Genomic DNA, 14,588 nt, shown 5'->3' with positions numbered 1-14,588 from the left:
AGAAGAGTGTGTATATCACAAGAGAAAAGGATGCCAACATCAATGACAGCTTGTCAAACTCTGTATTCTTTGCAGTCCACACTGATCCTTTCGTCTGTCCCCCTGACCCGTTCAGAGGTGCTACATAGCTGTAAGCCTAAATACACAAAATAAACCCTCCCAAACAACAGCACAGCTGGGAAGCTCTCGGTTTGGTCTTGTTTTTTCTCTCGCCTTGTAAAATCATTATTTGCACATACATTTTAAGAAGATAATTTGCATTCATCTGTCTAACATCCAAAAACAAGGACATTTTCCATCCCTGAATGTCATCTTCATTTGGACATCTGGTTCTGAATTTGCACACAGCCCAAACACCAATTTATATCTGGCATACTGTAACTCTGCATAATCTCAGCTACTGTGTATACCAGATGTAGTTTATTCGGTATGTAAATTCCAACATAGCAAAATAATCTTTTTTTCCTACTAGCGATTAAGAGATAAGCAGTCTCACATCACTAGACATATATCCATACAATGTTTATGCTGTTCCTACACAGGAGAATGGTCTGGCCGTATCTACCACCGTTCTGTTGTAGGTGAAAAAACAACAAAAACCAAATTAAATTAAACTCTTGTCCAGTTTGGTATCAGGTATCAAGTTATTTTCTCACAGACAGTGACTTTGAAATGGCAGCGAAAGCCTGAAGAAAGACAAGAGGACGGCAAAATGCATCAGTCAGCCATTGAGAGATCTTGTTTCATATGTTTCGTTGTGCATAAAATGGTAATTAGATGTGAAATTTATAGATTATTACAATGCTGTCTTATGAAGGCAGCAAAAGATATGCTAATACAACAGGCCTGTGTGAAAAACTTAATTTTACCCACTATCATGAGCTCCCTTTATTTAGGTTGTATTATCTAATCAGTAATACACAGAGGAGACCTTGTAAGAAACTAAGAAAACACACTTTTCAAATGATCTTTATACTGCTTGAGTTTATGTGTGGGAGGCAAGAAGTGTGACAAATGTAAAGCCTAATATGAAAAAAATGAAGTCTGAGAATGTCATAACCTTTTGCAAGCTGTGTTCATGGTCTTTGCCGCTTTTATTCACACCTGAGCTGAGTGAGCACAATGCCACTCTGGTCTGAGTAACAAAACGGGATTCTACACAGACCTCACTGTGAAAGTTTTTTATTGTTTACTAAAAATCAGTGTAGAAAATGGTTTTCAATAAAAAAACAGCGACAACAGTGGATCACTCTTGAGTACCAGAAGGACACGATTTCTGAGAAGATGCATGGCTGTCGTTTTCAAGTGTTATGATTTGATGCTTTGAGTGTCACAAACAGAATGCACTGCACCTCATTGTACAGTAAGGGGATGTTGACAGAATTTTCTGGGGCAAAGATCTCAAAACCGTTTCAAAAAAAATAAAATAAAATCTATTCACGTGGCTATATACCGCACTACTTGTAAAGGAGACAATATGTTTCTTTGTGATTTTGATGAACTGACCCTTTAAAGAGCAACTTCCAGGTTGGAAAATCTATTGAATTAATGTGTAGGAAAATGATGTAGGAACAAGATTTTCTTAAAAATATACTTATATATACACTACAGTGACTTCTGGAGTCATTTCTATGAGAGAATTTTACTTCTACATCTAAATAAGACGAACCGGAAGTGACGTAACAAAAGGGAGTACTGCCATGTTGAATGATAAGAAATGAATGGATCTCAAGGCTAGTTCTGACACTGAAGAGGTTGTAAATGTTTATTCATATGCATATGACAGACCACAGCCTTATAATTATGAATATGCAAGGCATCCAACCAGGAACAGACCAGGATTAGAAGGAATAACGGTCAGAGGAGAGAAATGAAGTTGTGTTGTGAGGAGAACCAGTGGAGAACTGAGCAGGTGTCTTGGTGAATGAGTGGCGTTAGCTTATAGATTTATACACGTATATATTTATGTGTGTTAGCTAATGATATCTAATACTGTGTTCACATCACAACATTGCAAATTTTGCTATCATGTATCAGACCATAACAAAAGTAGTATTGGTTACTTATAATACCGGCAGGAGTATTGTTATTTACCCATAACAGAAACTAATGCACAAGCATCACTATGTTTTACAGTGCGCTGCCGTTACATCAAGAGCGAGAGAGAGAGGCAGATTGAGAGAGAGATACATTTCTGATCAAGGTTTTTCATAGGATAACAGAGGAAGTTACAAAGGGTTTCAATGGCCTCATTTAGGTGACAATTAATACATGTTATAACAATAATAACCAAGTGTTTGGATGTATTAAAAAGCTTTATGCTGTTAAGAGCAGCTTCATAATTATCAAACAGACGGTGCATCAATGGCTAGGCCTGCAAGCATCAGCAGCTAATACTAATAACTAATAACTTAACAAATCTATATAAAGAAAACCTATTAGTACATTCTGATATTCTCCAACTGCATTAAGAGTCAATTAAATTATGTTATATAAAACAAATGCAAACCAATGTTTAATCCCACCACCAAATTTCAAAACACTAACTTGGAAGTTACTGTCACCATCAAACTGATCAATAAGCATTTTAACACATAGAGTAACAGTAGACAACCACTGACCTATAAATACTGGTATGAAATATACCATATCTATTTTTGACTAAAATCAGGTAAGACATACAAACATACTGAATGTTTTTAAATTTCAAGTTTTTAAATTATATATCTGGATGTGTCTCAAACATATATGGTCAAACGGAAAAATACCAATTAACCCTTTTAAAACAATTAGAAAGCATAGAGCGGATACATCACAGCTGTACAATGCTTAATTAGCTATTTCAAAATGTTTCACTCTGCATCTGGCTCTACATCGAAATACACACAGAGATACACAATCATGAGACAGTTTTTTTTATTTAATAACCATGAGTAAATAGTGAAAATGTTAAAAAATACCCCATCACTCAATTATTCATGATCTAAATTTTCCCCCAAATTTCATATAAATCTCTTACCAAGTTTCAAATATAAATAAATAAACAACAAAGCAAATGAGTCAATCTGAAACTGAAAGTGTAACCTCCTGGTAAATATGAGTTATTAATATTAATATTAATTAATATTAATATGAGTAATTATAGAATTAATCTGACTTGTAAAAATGTCAAACTTCAAACTAAGAACCACAACATCTGTGCTGGTTTTCACACCAAAGTCCTGCGTTAAGCCATCAAGGCCGTCGTGTTTGATGATCTGCTGGAAAGGGACCCCGGACCAGTGGAGGACAGCGCAGCGCTGCTGCCTCGTAGACTTTGGTGACGTTGAGTAGTCCTTCCTCAGAGACTCCATCAGGGCTGATGCATATGCTGGGGGAGATAAAAATATTTAGATCACATTCAGTGATTCAGTGATATAATATTTAATACATGCACTGACCCAAATAATAAATTCGATTAAATAACTGACTGAAATTGCTAACTGGTTGATGATGACTGGCCTCCGCAGCTTCAGGTCCTCCACTCCCTCTTCATGCCTGCATCCAAAGCCTCCCTGGACCAGTTTCAGAACAGAAACAACATGTTGAAAAGAAAATGTTAGACATAAAAAAAAACAGCCAATTTAAACTAAACTACAAACATCAGGATACACTTTTTACCAACATGCCAGACATGAAAGAAATGTTTTTTTCCTTCTGGACACAACACTTTTTAAAGATGTGGGATATCAAAGGAATTGAAGGTGTTTACATGATGCTTAGAAATCATCAGATGCTGCTGAGCAATCAGCTGGCACACCTGGTATTTATTAGCCGTTTCCTGACATCTCTTCCTGCTCCTGAGGATGGTTTCAAATTTACACAGAAAGCTTGAAATGCAATATGCATCTGTGCCTCTTGAGAGTAACTCTTATTTTACAGAACAGTGCAACATCATATATACACTATCATGCTGGAGAAAATGGTGACGGTCGATCATTAATAACTGTGTGATATAGAACAAATGGAGCTAACATTAGATATGAGAGGACCCCAGAGACACCACCTCTCATTACTGCAGAGTCTCCCAAAACCTCATATCATAGCTATATAACACCACCTGAGAATAAAAATTACAAATGTTTTAGCTGAGCAAACAGAAAGTCACCAAGCTATGTAACAGTACACCAGGATCCTGTGTCAGATAAGTTGATAACTAACGTCATGCCGTAACCGCATTTACAAAATAGGATGCTAACAATGTTAGCTAACTAACATTAGCATTGTCCCTCGTCAGCTAGTGGTTGTACAGGTTAGTTACCTAACAACAATAAACACTCATCAGGTGTTACTTCTCATTTCAAGCCAGCATGCTGATTTGGAAGTTGAAAACATTAGAAACAAGGATTTACCAGAACAGTTCATGTCTTCGTGGAGCTGAATCTCTAATCTCTGGTTGGCGCGGAGCTGCTGCTGAAGGCGGAGTTGATGAAGCAGCTCACCGTAAGAACCGCACCAGCTATCAGCCTCACAGAGTCCTGGCTTTCACATCCCATCCTGAACTTCATCATATCACAAATAACATAACCCTCCTGTCTAAAATGCACTCGCACACAACCGTGCTCTTCCATCACACAGGCAGAGGTGAAGTCTGTCTCTTCACCTGCACGAAAATTAGCTGTTGCTTTTCCTGCAAGGAAAGTGAACTTCAAGCCCTTACAGGCTGGAATTTGTGTAGCCTGCACGAATACAATTATTCACGATGAAAAATGGTAAAAAGCAAAACAAAACTAGGGAAAAAAATACAAATTCACTAAATGACAACCACTCAGACTCATTAGTACCTATTACCGCACAGTGTACTGCAGATGCATTGTTGAAGAAAAAAAAAAAAGCTTGCCTTAAGGGCGCTGCTCAAAATGCAAACTTTTCTGTTTTCTGTTTAATGTCTAGTTAAACTAATTGAATCATACATTAATCTTTCACAGGATAATTTTCATTCATAAACTGTAAATCCAGTAAAAAAAAAATTCAACCAGAAAGTTTTGAATCTGCCATTTGATTTTGGTACTGTGTTTGACCACAATGACAATCATGGAACATCATTAGTTTGGTCTTGCATTTTTTTTTGTTTGTTTTTTTCAGTTAAAATCATCACACAATCAAGCCTCTTCTTCACCTTAAGATTTTCCCCATTGTTGTCAAAGCCAAACTGATCAGCGAGCTAGAAAAGTTGAATTACTACTTTTTTTTTTTTTTTACAGTCAACTCAGACAGCAGCAGTAAAAGGCTATGTGCATACACGAGCAATGTAGCCACCCGCTCTTTCAACGCTTCTGCCTCCTGACTCATTAACAGGCTGCTGCCATGTTTGCATTGCAAGCACCGGAGGCAGCAGTGGTAGTTGTTGCTATTTAAAAGCATCTTAAGAGTTAACTGACAAGTGCTAAAAAGGGGGCAATTATGAAGTGAGAACAGACTTGGGCCATCTGTATCAAGGTGGCCCTGCCAAGTAGAGCTCAAGGACTACTCTCTAGCTCTTCCTGAGTCCAAGTCCAAATGGCTGAGGAGAGGACTGATGTGGTCTGACAAGTGCAGAGTCCCCAAGACATCATTAGTGAGATATGGTGACATTCGCTGAGGCCAGTGGTGTCAGGGGTCAGGTTAAATGGACGTTAACAAGGCTCTGAGAACATATGGGTTCAGAGGTGTCTGCCTGGTAGCTGGGAGTGTACTATAGCACTCAGATGGCTATAAGATTTGCTTTGAGATCTCCAAAATCAACAACAAATGAGATTCAATGTAGGCAGTGACAGAGGCTGGGATTTTGTCATTGTTACTGAGGAAGATGTAATGACGGGCAGTACTGAATTTTAGAGTTATATGCAATGGTGAGGGACAGAGTTCAGAAGGAACTCTAAGCAAAACAGTTAAGAAACAGTCAATCGAAACTTGATGTTTTTCTAATAAGTGGCTGGCAAGGACCGGAGTTAATCTGGAAGATGGAACGTGGGGTTTACTGTATTCCTAGGTTATCTATTTCCTTTATTCTGTATATGTCATATGGCAATGCCAAATGAGAAAGCTGGAGCCCCAACAACAGGACCAGAGAGATAAAGCCTTATCTAATATGAAGACATTTTTGACAGAATAGATTCCATCTCATTCCATCGTCCATATCGCATCATCTCAGTCAGAATGTCAGTAGTTCAAGTTAACACCACACTTGAACCTCCAGCTATTCAGGGCATTGGGTTTCTGGCTAAAGAACAACAGTTTGCCCCCAAGTTACCTACCCACCCACACACCAAAGCAACAGATCAAACCTCAGGCAAAGCATGACCACTGCCAAAAAACAACACAGCATAAGCGAGTGGGTTTGTGTTGACATGTATTTATTTATGTGCATTTGTATATTCATATGTTTGTGTGAGACCATCGTGATCCCTGAAAAAAATGAGAAAGAAAAGGCTCTGCTTCACCTGGGTAAAAAAAAAAAACAGATTTAAAAGGCAATGAAAACATAATGGTTGGATTTGGATTAGTCAGTGCAAAGCTTTGAGCTTGTTACAGTGTTTCCTTTTTTGTAATCCGGTCGCTGTCTCTCACATTACCTCCATTGTCTCTTTTCCTCAGCTCTCTGGTGCTAACATGCTGCTTATCACCATCCCCTTTGAATAATCACACAGTGGCAAGATGACATTGGCAGCTGCATAAGCTTTTACCATTACGCTTGCAAAGGTTGTTTGTCATCTCCTCTCCACACCCCACACCTTCTCTATGAGGGAAAGTAATCGATTTGTTTTGGGGTGGTTGCTGTTGGTTTTGAACAAACTGCAGTGTAAGGCAGCTTAATGCATGCTGTGTTTTGGAGGGACTTTATACTACACCCCTCTTCCTCTCCCTTTCTCTCACAGTCTTGCTACAGGGTTAAGGCTGATTTATGGTAGGTCGCTCAACACTTTTGATAAGTGTCGCTCAACAAAGATTAAAGAGTTGCGCAACATTCTCAATTTATGCTTCAGCAAAAGGTTTCACTTGTCTGCATGTATCCAGCTAGCTTGTTTATTTACATTATATCATCCTCATCAGGATTAATTACATAAGGACGTTTCAAGTTATCTAAAGTTACAGACCAAAATTTCAATCAGTTCAGTGAAAACTACAGTCTCCGTGGCGACATTAGTAACACTACCAAATCACATTGCGTGACAAATGATATGATGGTGTCCGTGACATAACAAAATTCTTCAGGTGTGCAACATGAAAAGAAAGTGTCGAGCGACACTTTTTCTGGCGAAAATACGTCATTTCTGTTGAGCAACAATTATCAAAAGTGACAAGTGACCTACCATTAATCAGCCTTTAGTCTCTGGTTGTAAGAGTGCACTGTATCTTCAGGTGCTATTAAAGGACCAGGCTGTATATATACTATATTTTTGTTATAGTCAACAAATCCCATAAAAAGACCTAAACCTTTCAACTTAATCAAGCCTATCTGTGCCTATCAGGCTCAAGCCCAGTTGTTCCTACTGAAGACGTCAATGGTCAATGAACAGGGCAGGAGGAAATAGTGCATTTGTTGGGGACTGTTTTCACTGGCGGATTTGGTGCACTAGCAAGTATTTATGACACTAGAACGGTGTATGTGGGACAGACTCAAAATAAACTGCAGTGCCCATATTCATTATAATGAAGGAACATGTCAGCCAGCATATGTGTGGCGCTTTTAATAGTCTGGACAATAAAAAAGGTCTATAGCAAGTTATAAGCTATATCAGGCTTTGTTAGTAGGATTAATCAATCACTGGTTTTGTTTTTGTCATTGGACCGGTTGATGATAAGACAAATAAGGAACATCACCAGGATTATCCTTTAACATGTCTTATTTCTCCAACTGTGGAAACACGTAGGCCTGGATCAAAGCAGAGGCTGTTTTTCTACCGGTTTCTCTGCATTACACAACAAGACCAGCACTGCTTCTCCTTAGTCATCATATGTGAAAGCCCTCAGGACACAGTGCAAGAGATGGAACAAATAGTATATTGCTCAAGAGGATTACTGGCTTAGCCCATGTGGAGACCTCCTCCTTGTGTCATGATTGTTTCTCTGTGCGGTTGTATATGCCCACTGTTCTGTTCTGTCCTTGTCCCAGACCTCAGGGTGATACTTATTTCTCTGTGTTGTAATTAGTCCTCCATCAGTCACTTGGTCTCCAGGAAGATATGGATTAGGCTATACGTTTTTTTTTTTCTCAGTGCTTCAGAGTGGGTAATCTGGCTGTTGCGGAAAATATTACACAGTTTGCCATAATTAAAAAGACTGCATTACATTACATTCATTATGATTTAATGTCGGTTTTCTTAAGATGATGTTATAGGTTGTGAGCTGAATGTGCTAATGTTTAATTTGCATTAATTGACTTTATAAAGTAACATTATAAAGTCAATTAATGCAAATATAAAATATAAAATGAAACACTGAAAAGCTAATGAGTTTTACAGTATATATCCGAAGTTAGATGGCTGTATCCAGAACGTCTGATTCATGTCTCAGTTGTTGCCTTGATAATATTATGGTGTGCAGTGGGCAGAGGTGCAATGAGGTCAGTTATAAATGTAATGAGATGAGATAAATGTTAATTAGTCTAGGGTCACTTGAATAAGGTTAATGGCTTCATTCTCTAAGGCAAAGTTTTCAACGAGGTTAGCAGTTACACAACCCTCTGTAGCTGTGCTGAACACATTTTCATTCAGACCACGCAGTTTGTACAACCACATAATCATAAAATCAAGCAAGTAGAGAAGCCTCACCACCAAAAACAGCTCTGACAGCAGCAAGGAAATTGCCAAAAAGGAAAACCCTTCCAAAAGACATACTGAAGTACTTAAACAGCAATAGAAAAGTTGTACTTTCAGAATTTACCAGGCATTGTCAAGAAAAATTCACATATTTAGACACACTTCATTTGAGTGTTCCTGATACACAAGTGGAACCAGTTTAAGCTTCATTACCTTCAACAAAAAATCAAATAATGCATTAATTACTGAGAGTGATAATACACAACAGCATGTGCTGAAACTGCCAGAAGAATTATTTGCTATTGTGTCGTTTTTTCCACAAGGATGTTTGGAATTGTTTTTGCAACTTCAGAAACAATATATGTATAAAATGACATTTACTATGTGTGATATTTGCATTTACTGTCACCCTGTCCTACCAGGCCTGAGCATATCCCAGCAGCCTCCAGGACTTCAAAGGCCCCTACAGTCACCACTTTCACTCTTCAACTCAGGAATGAAATAAATTAGATTTGCCTCTCAACTCTGCCTCTCTTTCTAGTTATTACTTTTTGAACACAGCTGGGGCCATATTTTTCCACATCTACAGTCTGTGGGACATTGCAATTGTTGAAAAATTAGAATATTAATAATGACATAATTGCATGTGAGGATAACTGTGTAAACTCTGAATTTTCTCTGTTCGTGTGTGTGTGTGTGTGTGTGTGTGTGTGTGTGTGTGGGAAACCCAGGTTCTATGGGCAGAGCAGCAAGTGGTGAAAAAAAGGAAGAAGAGGGACGTCTATGAAGACCCGACAGACCCAGATTTCCCCAAGCAGTGGTACCTGGTGCGTAATGGTCTATTATCTTTATATCCTAGGTCTTATTAGGCTGTTATAAAGGCTATATGTTGAAAAATTATAACACAAGGGTTTTGTTTGTTTGTTGGATAACTTAAATATCTGGAATGACCAACTCAAAATTCAAAATGTCAGATATACAGTATATCTGTAATTATTCTAAACTGGGATTGATTGTCCAATTTGCAGCAACATGTTTATTGCTGTATTAAAGCCACGTCTTTGTAGTACTACTAACAAACAAATAAGGCAGGTACAATGTCAGTAGAAGATATAATGATTTTTTCATCTGTTTGTATTCCATTTAGTATGCCACTTCAGCTTTTGAAGCTATGAATAATGACCTTCCCTACATTCAGATTTGTCAATAGCAAATTGATGTCTTGGATGTTTTTCAGTTTCTGCACTGCAATTATTTCTGATTAATCCTTATTCAGCCCTGTCCAAGCAGTACAGCACTCAATACTTTCAGCTCTGCAGAAGCTTGTGAGATTGCCTGATTTAAAGATGTAGTAATTATCACAGTGGCAGGAGTTAATAATTAATTTTCCTTGTGGTCAGTCAGATAAGCATAAATTGAACTGTTGTCTTTTGGACTAACCCCGTAGGTTAAATCAGCCTCAGCACCAACACAAAGTTTTGTGACTCATATGTATAATGCAATGCATCCAAGGATGCTGGGGTGAATTTAAATTAAATGTCAGGACAGATCCACTACTAAACTGTATCACCTGTGAAACATTGCATAGCAAATGGTCCTGGCGCTGTGTCTTCTTCCTTCTTCACAGCTTTTCTCAGAGATGCTTCAATTTGCCCTAATCTCCCCCTTTTTTTCCTTTTTTGTATGCACAAAACCTGTCACTGCAAAGGATTAATGACAACATTGACTATCCCCGACATAAATCACCAGTGAATAGCAGTTGTGCAACCACCTCTGCCATTCAGCATTAGACCTCTAATCATCTGAGGGCTTAAACCCCTTTTCTCCTATTTAAAGTATTTTACACAGCTCTGACTTGAAAACCAAAGAAAGATGGTTGAGCTTAAGGCATATGCCATCAATGTAGATGTTTTGTCTTCGTAGTATAACCAATTTATTTTATTCAGACTCTGTTTATGTTGCTTTATTTGGATATGTGGTTGTAGAGATGGACTCCATTAGTCTGTAGCAAACAGTTACTTATAGTGTGTATTGAATGGTGTCTATGCCAGTTCGAAGCTACCTGCATTCTGGCACCACACAGGAGTGAACATGTGTGATTTATGCCCTGTGGTGAAAAATCTGCTGGAAACCGGGGGCAGAAAAGGTTGGCTGTGCCTTCCCAATCTTCCATCTATGCGTTCTTGTCTGTAACCATCTCCTCCACCACTCACTCCATACTTCGCACAGTATGCATTTTCATCGAAATCGTGCTTTTTACCACTCTGTATCCCATATTTCTCTCCCTTCCGCTCTTCTCAGTGCTTACAGGCTGTTATTTCTTCTGCAAGAGAGGAAGATGCTCTCACTGAGATTTTTGACCTGCAACAGGTTGTTTTTCTGACAGCGTAACTAGAGTAGGACGCTCACAGCGGGCAGCTCAGCCTGAGGAGGCTGACATGTCAGAATGATGCATTAAAATTGGATTTTAAGTGTTCATAACCCACCTATGACATTGCTTTTCATGCTTCAGTGTTTATTTTTATATTGGGTATTTCTGTTTTCATTTGTAACATTACATTTTGCTGGGAGTAAAAGGTTTTTCATTTCAGCTGTTCTCACACTGATACACCTGTTCTGTCGGACGTGTCAGTCACAGCAGATTGGCAGCTGAATAAAAGCCTTATGTCTCCTCCAGTCAACTCCAACCCATCAGGACCTAAACACCAAATTAGCCTGGGCTCAGGGCTACACAGGAAGAGGCATAGTGGTGACTATCCTGGACGACGGCATTGAGAAAGACCATCCTGACCTCATCATCAATTATGTAAGTCCAAAAAATACAAATCAGTGAGTAAAGTCACATTATTAAGGACCCTCCCCATTTGTAAACAGTATTTAGTTACTGAATATTTTCAGAGAATAAGCTGGCTGATGACAATTTAGGACTAATGAGTGCATAACAGAAAGATGAAATCATATAATTGGTGTCTTAACCTTTTTCACGTCTCCTTTAGGACCCTGAGGCCAGCTATGATGTTAATGACGGAGATGCTGACCCTCAACCAAGATACACGCAGCGTAATGAGAACAGGTATTTTGGCAGCGAACACAACAATCTGGCAGCACCAGTGGCTAGGAACTGATCTTAACAGCTTCACAATGAGCTTTCAAACACGTAAAATTTGGCAAACAGGCTCAGACATGATTAATTTTATCGTCAGCCTGAGCAAGCACATTCATAAACTGACAAATAAATTAGACTGGGATTTTCTGTTTTTTATCAAACAATGCTTGTCCAACCCTTGTTGTTTTTGACGTTGCACTAGCTTCTTTTTATATATTAGATGACAAGGAATGACACTGTTGAGAAAGCACCATGTCAATACGGCTTTTGGTCCAGTGCTGTTGGCTGAACCTTTACATTTAGAAACCAATTATATAAAGTTTGAAAGCATTGGTGCAGTCATACGGCAAAGTCCCAAAAGAATGTTTCTTTTTTTTTTTCTTGCCTCCATACACGAGCCAAGCTGCTGTAGCTGCATTTCAAGGTCCAGCCCATACAGCCTTAGAGCCACTTTGGCACTTATATGTTGTTTATACAATACTTGTTTACTTGCCCTCAGTGATTCATGCTCTTCCCTTCCAGTCTTTGGTGATCGCATTAAAACATGTTCGCCCCAGTTTAATGATGGAACACTAAAGCTCTAGCGAGGGTGAATCCTAAACCTTCAGCCCCTCCCTCTCTCTGTTTCTCCAAACGCTATGGTCGTCTGTCTGCCTTATTCCAATCCCCCTGGAGCAGATGAGAAGCTACATCCCGCTTCTGAAATGCACAGCAGGATTTGTCTCAAATCTCTCTATTTCTGGGATGATTGCCACAGAGTCTTTTGGTCGTTGTTTGTTGTTTGTTTTTCTTCTTTATTTTGGTTTCAGAGCACACCATCCACTTGCAGTCGGTCAGGGGAGAATCTTAATAAGCTTAACAAGTTTTCATGAGATTGTAGAAACTATTGTATGGAAATAGAATTTCTTCTGCGTTGTTGTTGTTCTGATGTGAACTTTTAGGCTGTTTATCTTTCTAAACCGTTTCCTTTTTACAGGTAGCATTATTTGTCTTTCTGTCCTATTCTGAATGATCTTTTCATACTGTATTTATTTATTTTGAAAGAGGTTAGCATCAGCAAGTTTTTAAGCTGAGGCCTTGTTTCTTGTCCTTGCCGAAAGCATGAGCAGCCATGCAGAGCGACCCCAGCCCTTTCTGTCATTGTAAAGTAGATCCCACTCTGTCCTGCTGATGGAACAAAGCACTACTGGAGGGGATTACTCCTTGCTTCTGGTTCACTTCAGCTCTCCAACTGCACCAAACTATTACTTCAGAAAGACACATACGCATCATAAAAATAATAAAAATAATTTAAATTTACACTCACACACACCCTACTACTCATGTCAGTCGAATTTTCCAGAGCAATTATCTTGGACCGGATCAATTTATGGGTGAATGAAAAGCAAGGATGTGTCTGTGTCTACAGCGTGGAGCTGCGGTGTTTGGAATGACCTATGGACAAATTATATCCAACGAGTTATGTAAATCACCACAGAGTTATACTGGCCGACAGTGAGTAATGCTCACAACCCCCCTCACAATGAGATTATATGAATATATTCATAGGACAACAAAAAGCAGAGGAGAGCCGGAGGCGGGTATTTTCCATAGCCATGAAGGCCAGTTCATTTGTGCTGATGACACGCAAGGAGGATTTTTGAATTCACTTTCTCAGGCTGTGTACTCTTAAGTTGACAGCTCTGGCAGGTATTGTTGAAGTGGGTACAGGCTTAGTTGAAGGCTGGTTAAAGGCAGGCCAAGCAGGTAATCCATTTTGTTCTTCATCGTGACAATGTTTGTCTTTTTTTTTTCTCTGCTTTCTTCCACTTCTCCTCCATTATGTCAGTGTGATATGGATGCAGAGAGTGGGCCCAGAGCAGCAGAAGATAGCAGGATTGATTTCACCTTCTGTCCTAGGATTACCTCCGTCACCATAGCTGCACGCTCTTTTTTTTTTTTTTTTTTTTTTCCCCAAACACCTCAGTGAGTGACAGCAGGGCTGCCATCAGAATCATCATCACATATCATCCTCATATTAACACGGATATATTCCTATACCAATATACATTATATGATGATATGGCAAATCTTTGCAAAATCATATAAAAAAATAAATAAACTTCTGTTCAAAGCAATGAGCTGTGTTCCATTGTTATGGATGATATGAGATCAAACTCTTTAAATGTGTCAAAAAATAAGCATTTTAAAACAAACTGTGATCATTTTACAGCCTGCTTAGAATCTTTCATTTGGACAAAAGAAATTTGTGGAGCAATAGAGTTATAAGATTGTACCACAGTCTAGTTCTTCTGTCATTTGAAACTCTAAAACAATAATGTTGAATTGTCACATAACCCGTGGTGATAAACATACTACAGTTTATAATGCCTTCAGATTGTATAAAAAAATACCCTGTCACTGATCTCCACATTTTCATCTATAATGCCAAAACATGTTTAACTTGCAGATCTTTTTGAATCAGTCAATTCAAAATGTAAATGTCTTGAGTCAATAAGTTAATAGCAATACAAATTCAGATGAAGTAATACTCTGTTATATTTACTTTCCTGAGAGCCCTGGAGGAATAAAGGAACATTATCTTGCTGTGCTGTGTCTGTAACTGCTACCGTAGGTACATACATCAGACCATATTCATTACACATCAAAACTGCACACTGCTGTGCAGATTTGTCATTTGCTGAGATGTGTGATAATGGTCA

The 14,588-nt window shown here is 38.6% G+C and overlaps 1 protein-coding gene and 1 long non-coding RNA gene across 3 annotated transcripts in view; one reads left to right on the top strand and one right to left on the bottom strand.

Moving 5' to 3' along the window:
- Positions 1-14,588, top strand: part of furinb (furin (paired basic amino acid cleaving enzyme) b) — an 82,413-nt gene that overhangs the window by 39,427 nt on the left and 28,398 nt on the right. For both annotated transcript variants that reach the window (XM_042410603.1, XM_042410604.1), the window contains exons 4-6: positions 9,512-9,607; positions 11,458-11,586; positions 11,777-11,853. In XM_042410603.1, the coding sequence (XP_042266537.1) occupies positions 9,512-9,607; positions 11,458-11,586; positions 11,777-11,853 (302 nt within the window). The remainder of the gene's footprint in view (positions 1-9,511; positions 9,608-11,457; positions 11,587-11,776; positions 11,854-14,588) is intronic.
- Positions 3,135-7,314, bottom strand: LOC121896683. The gene is made up of 3 exons (XR_006096076.1): positions 4,392-7,314; positions 3,471-3,554; positions 3,135-3,370 (listed from the first exon to the last, which is right to left on the bottom strand). It is a non-coding gene; the product is annotated as an uncharacterized LOC121896683 (long non-coding RNA).

This window comes from Thunnus maccoyii, chromosome 5 (assembly GCF_910596095.1).
Source record: "Thunnus maccoyii chromosome 5, fThuMac1.1, whole genome shotgun sequence".
NCBI classification, from domain to species: Eukaryota; Metazoa; Chordata; class Actinopteri; order Scombriformes; family Scombridae; genus Thunnus; species Thunnus maccoyii.
Note: the sequence above shows the minus strand (reverse complement) of the source record. Positions and strands in the feature narration are given on the sequence as shown.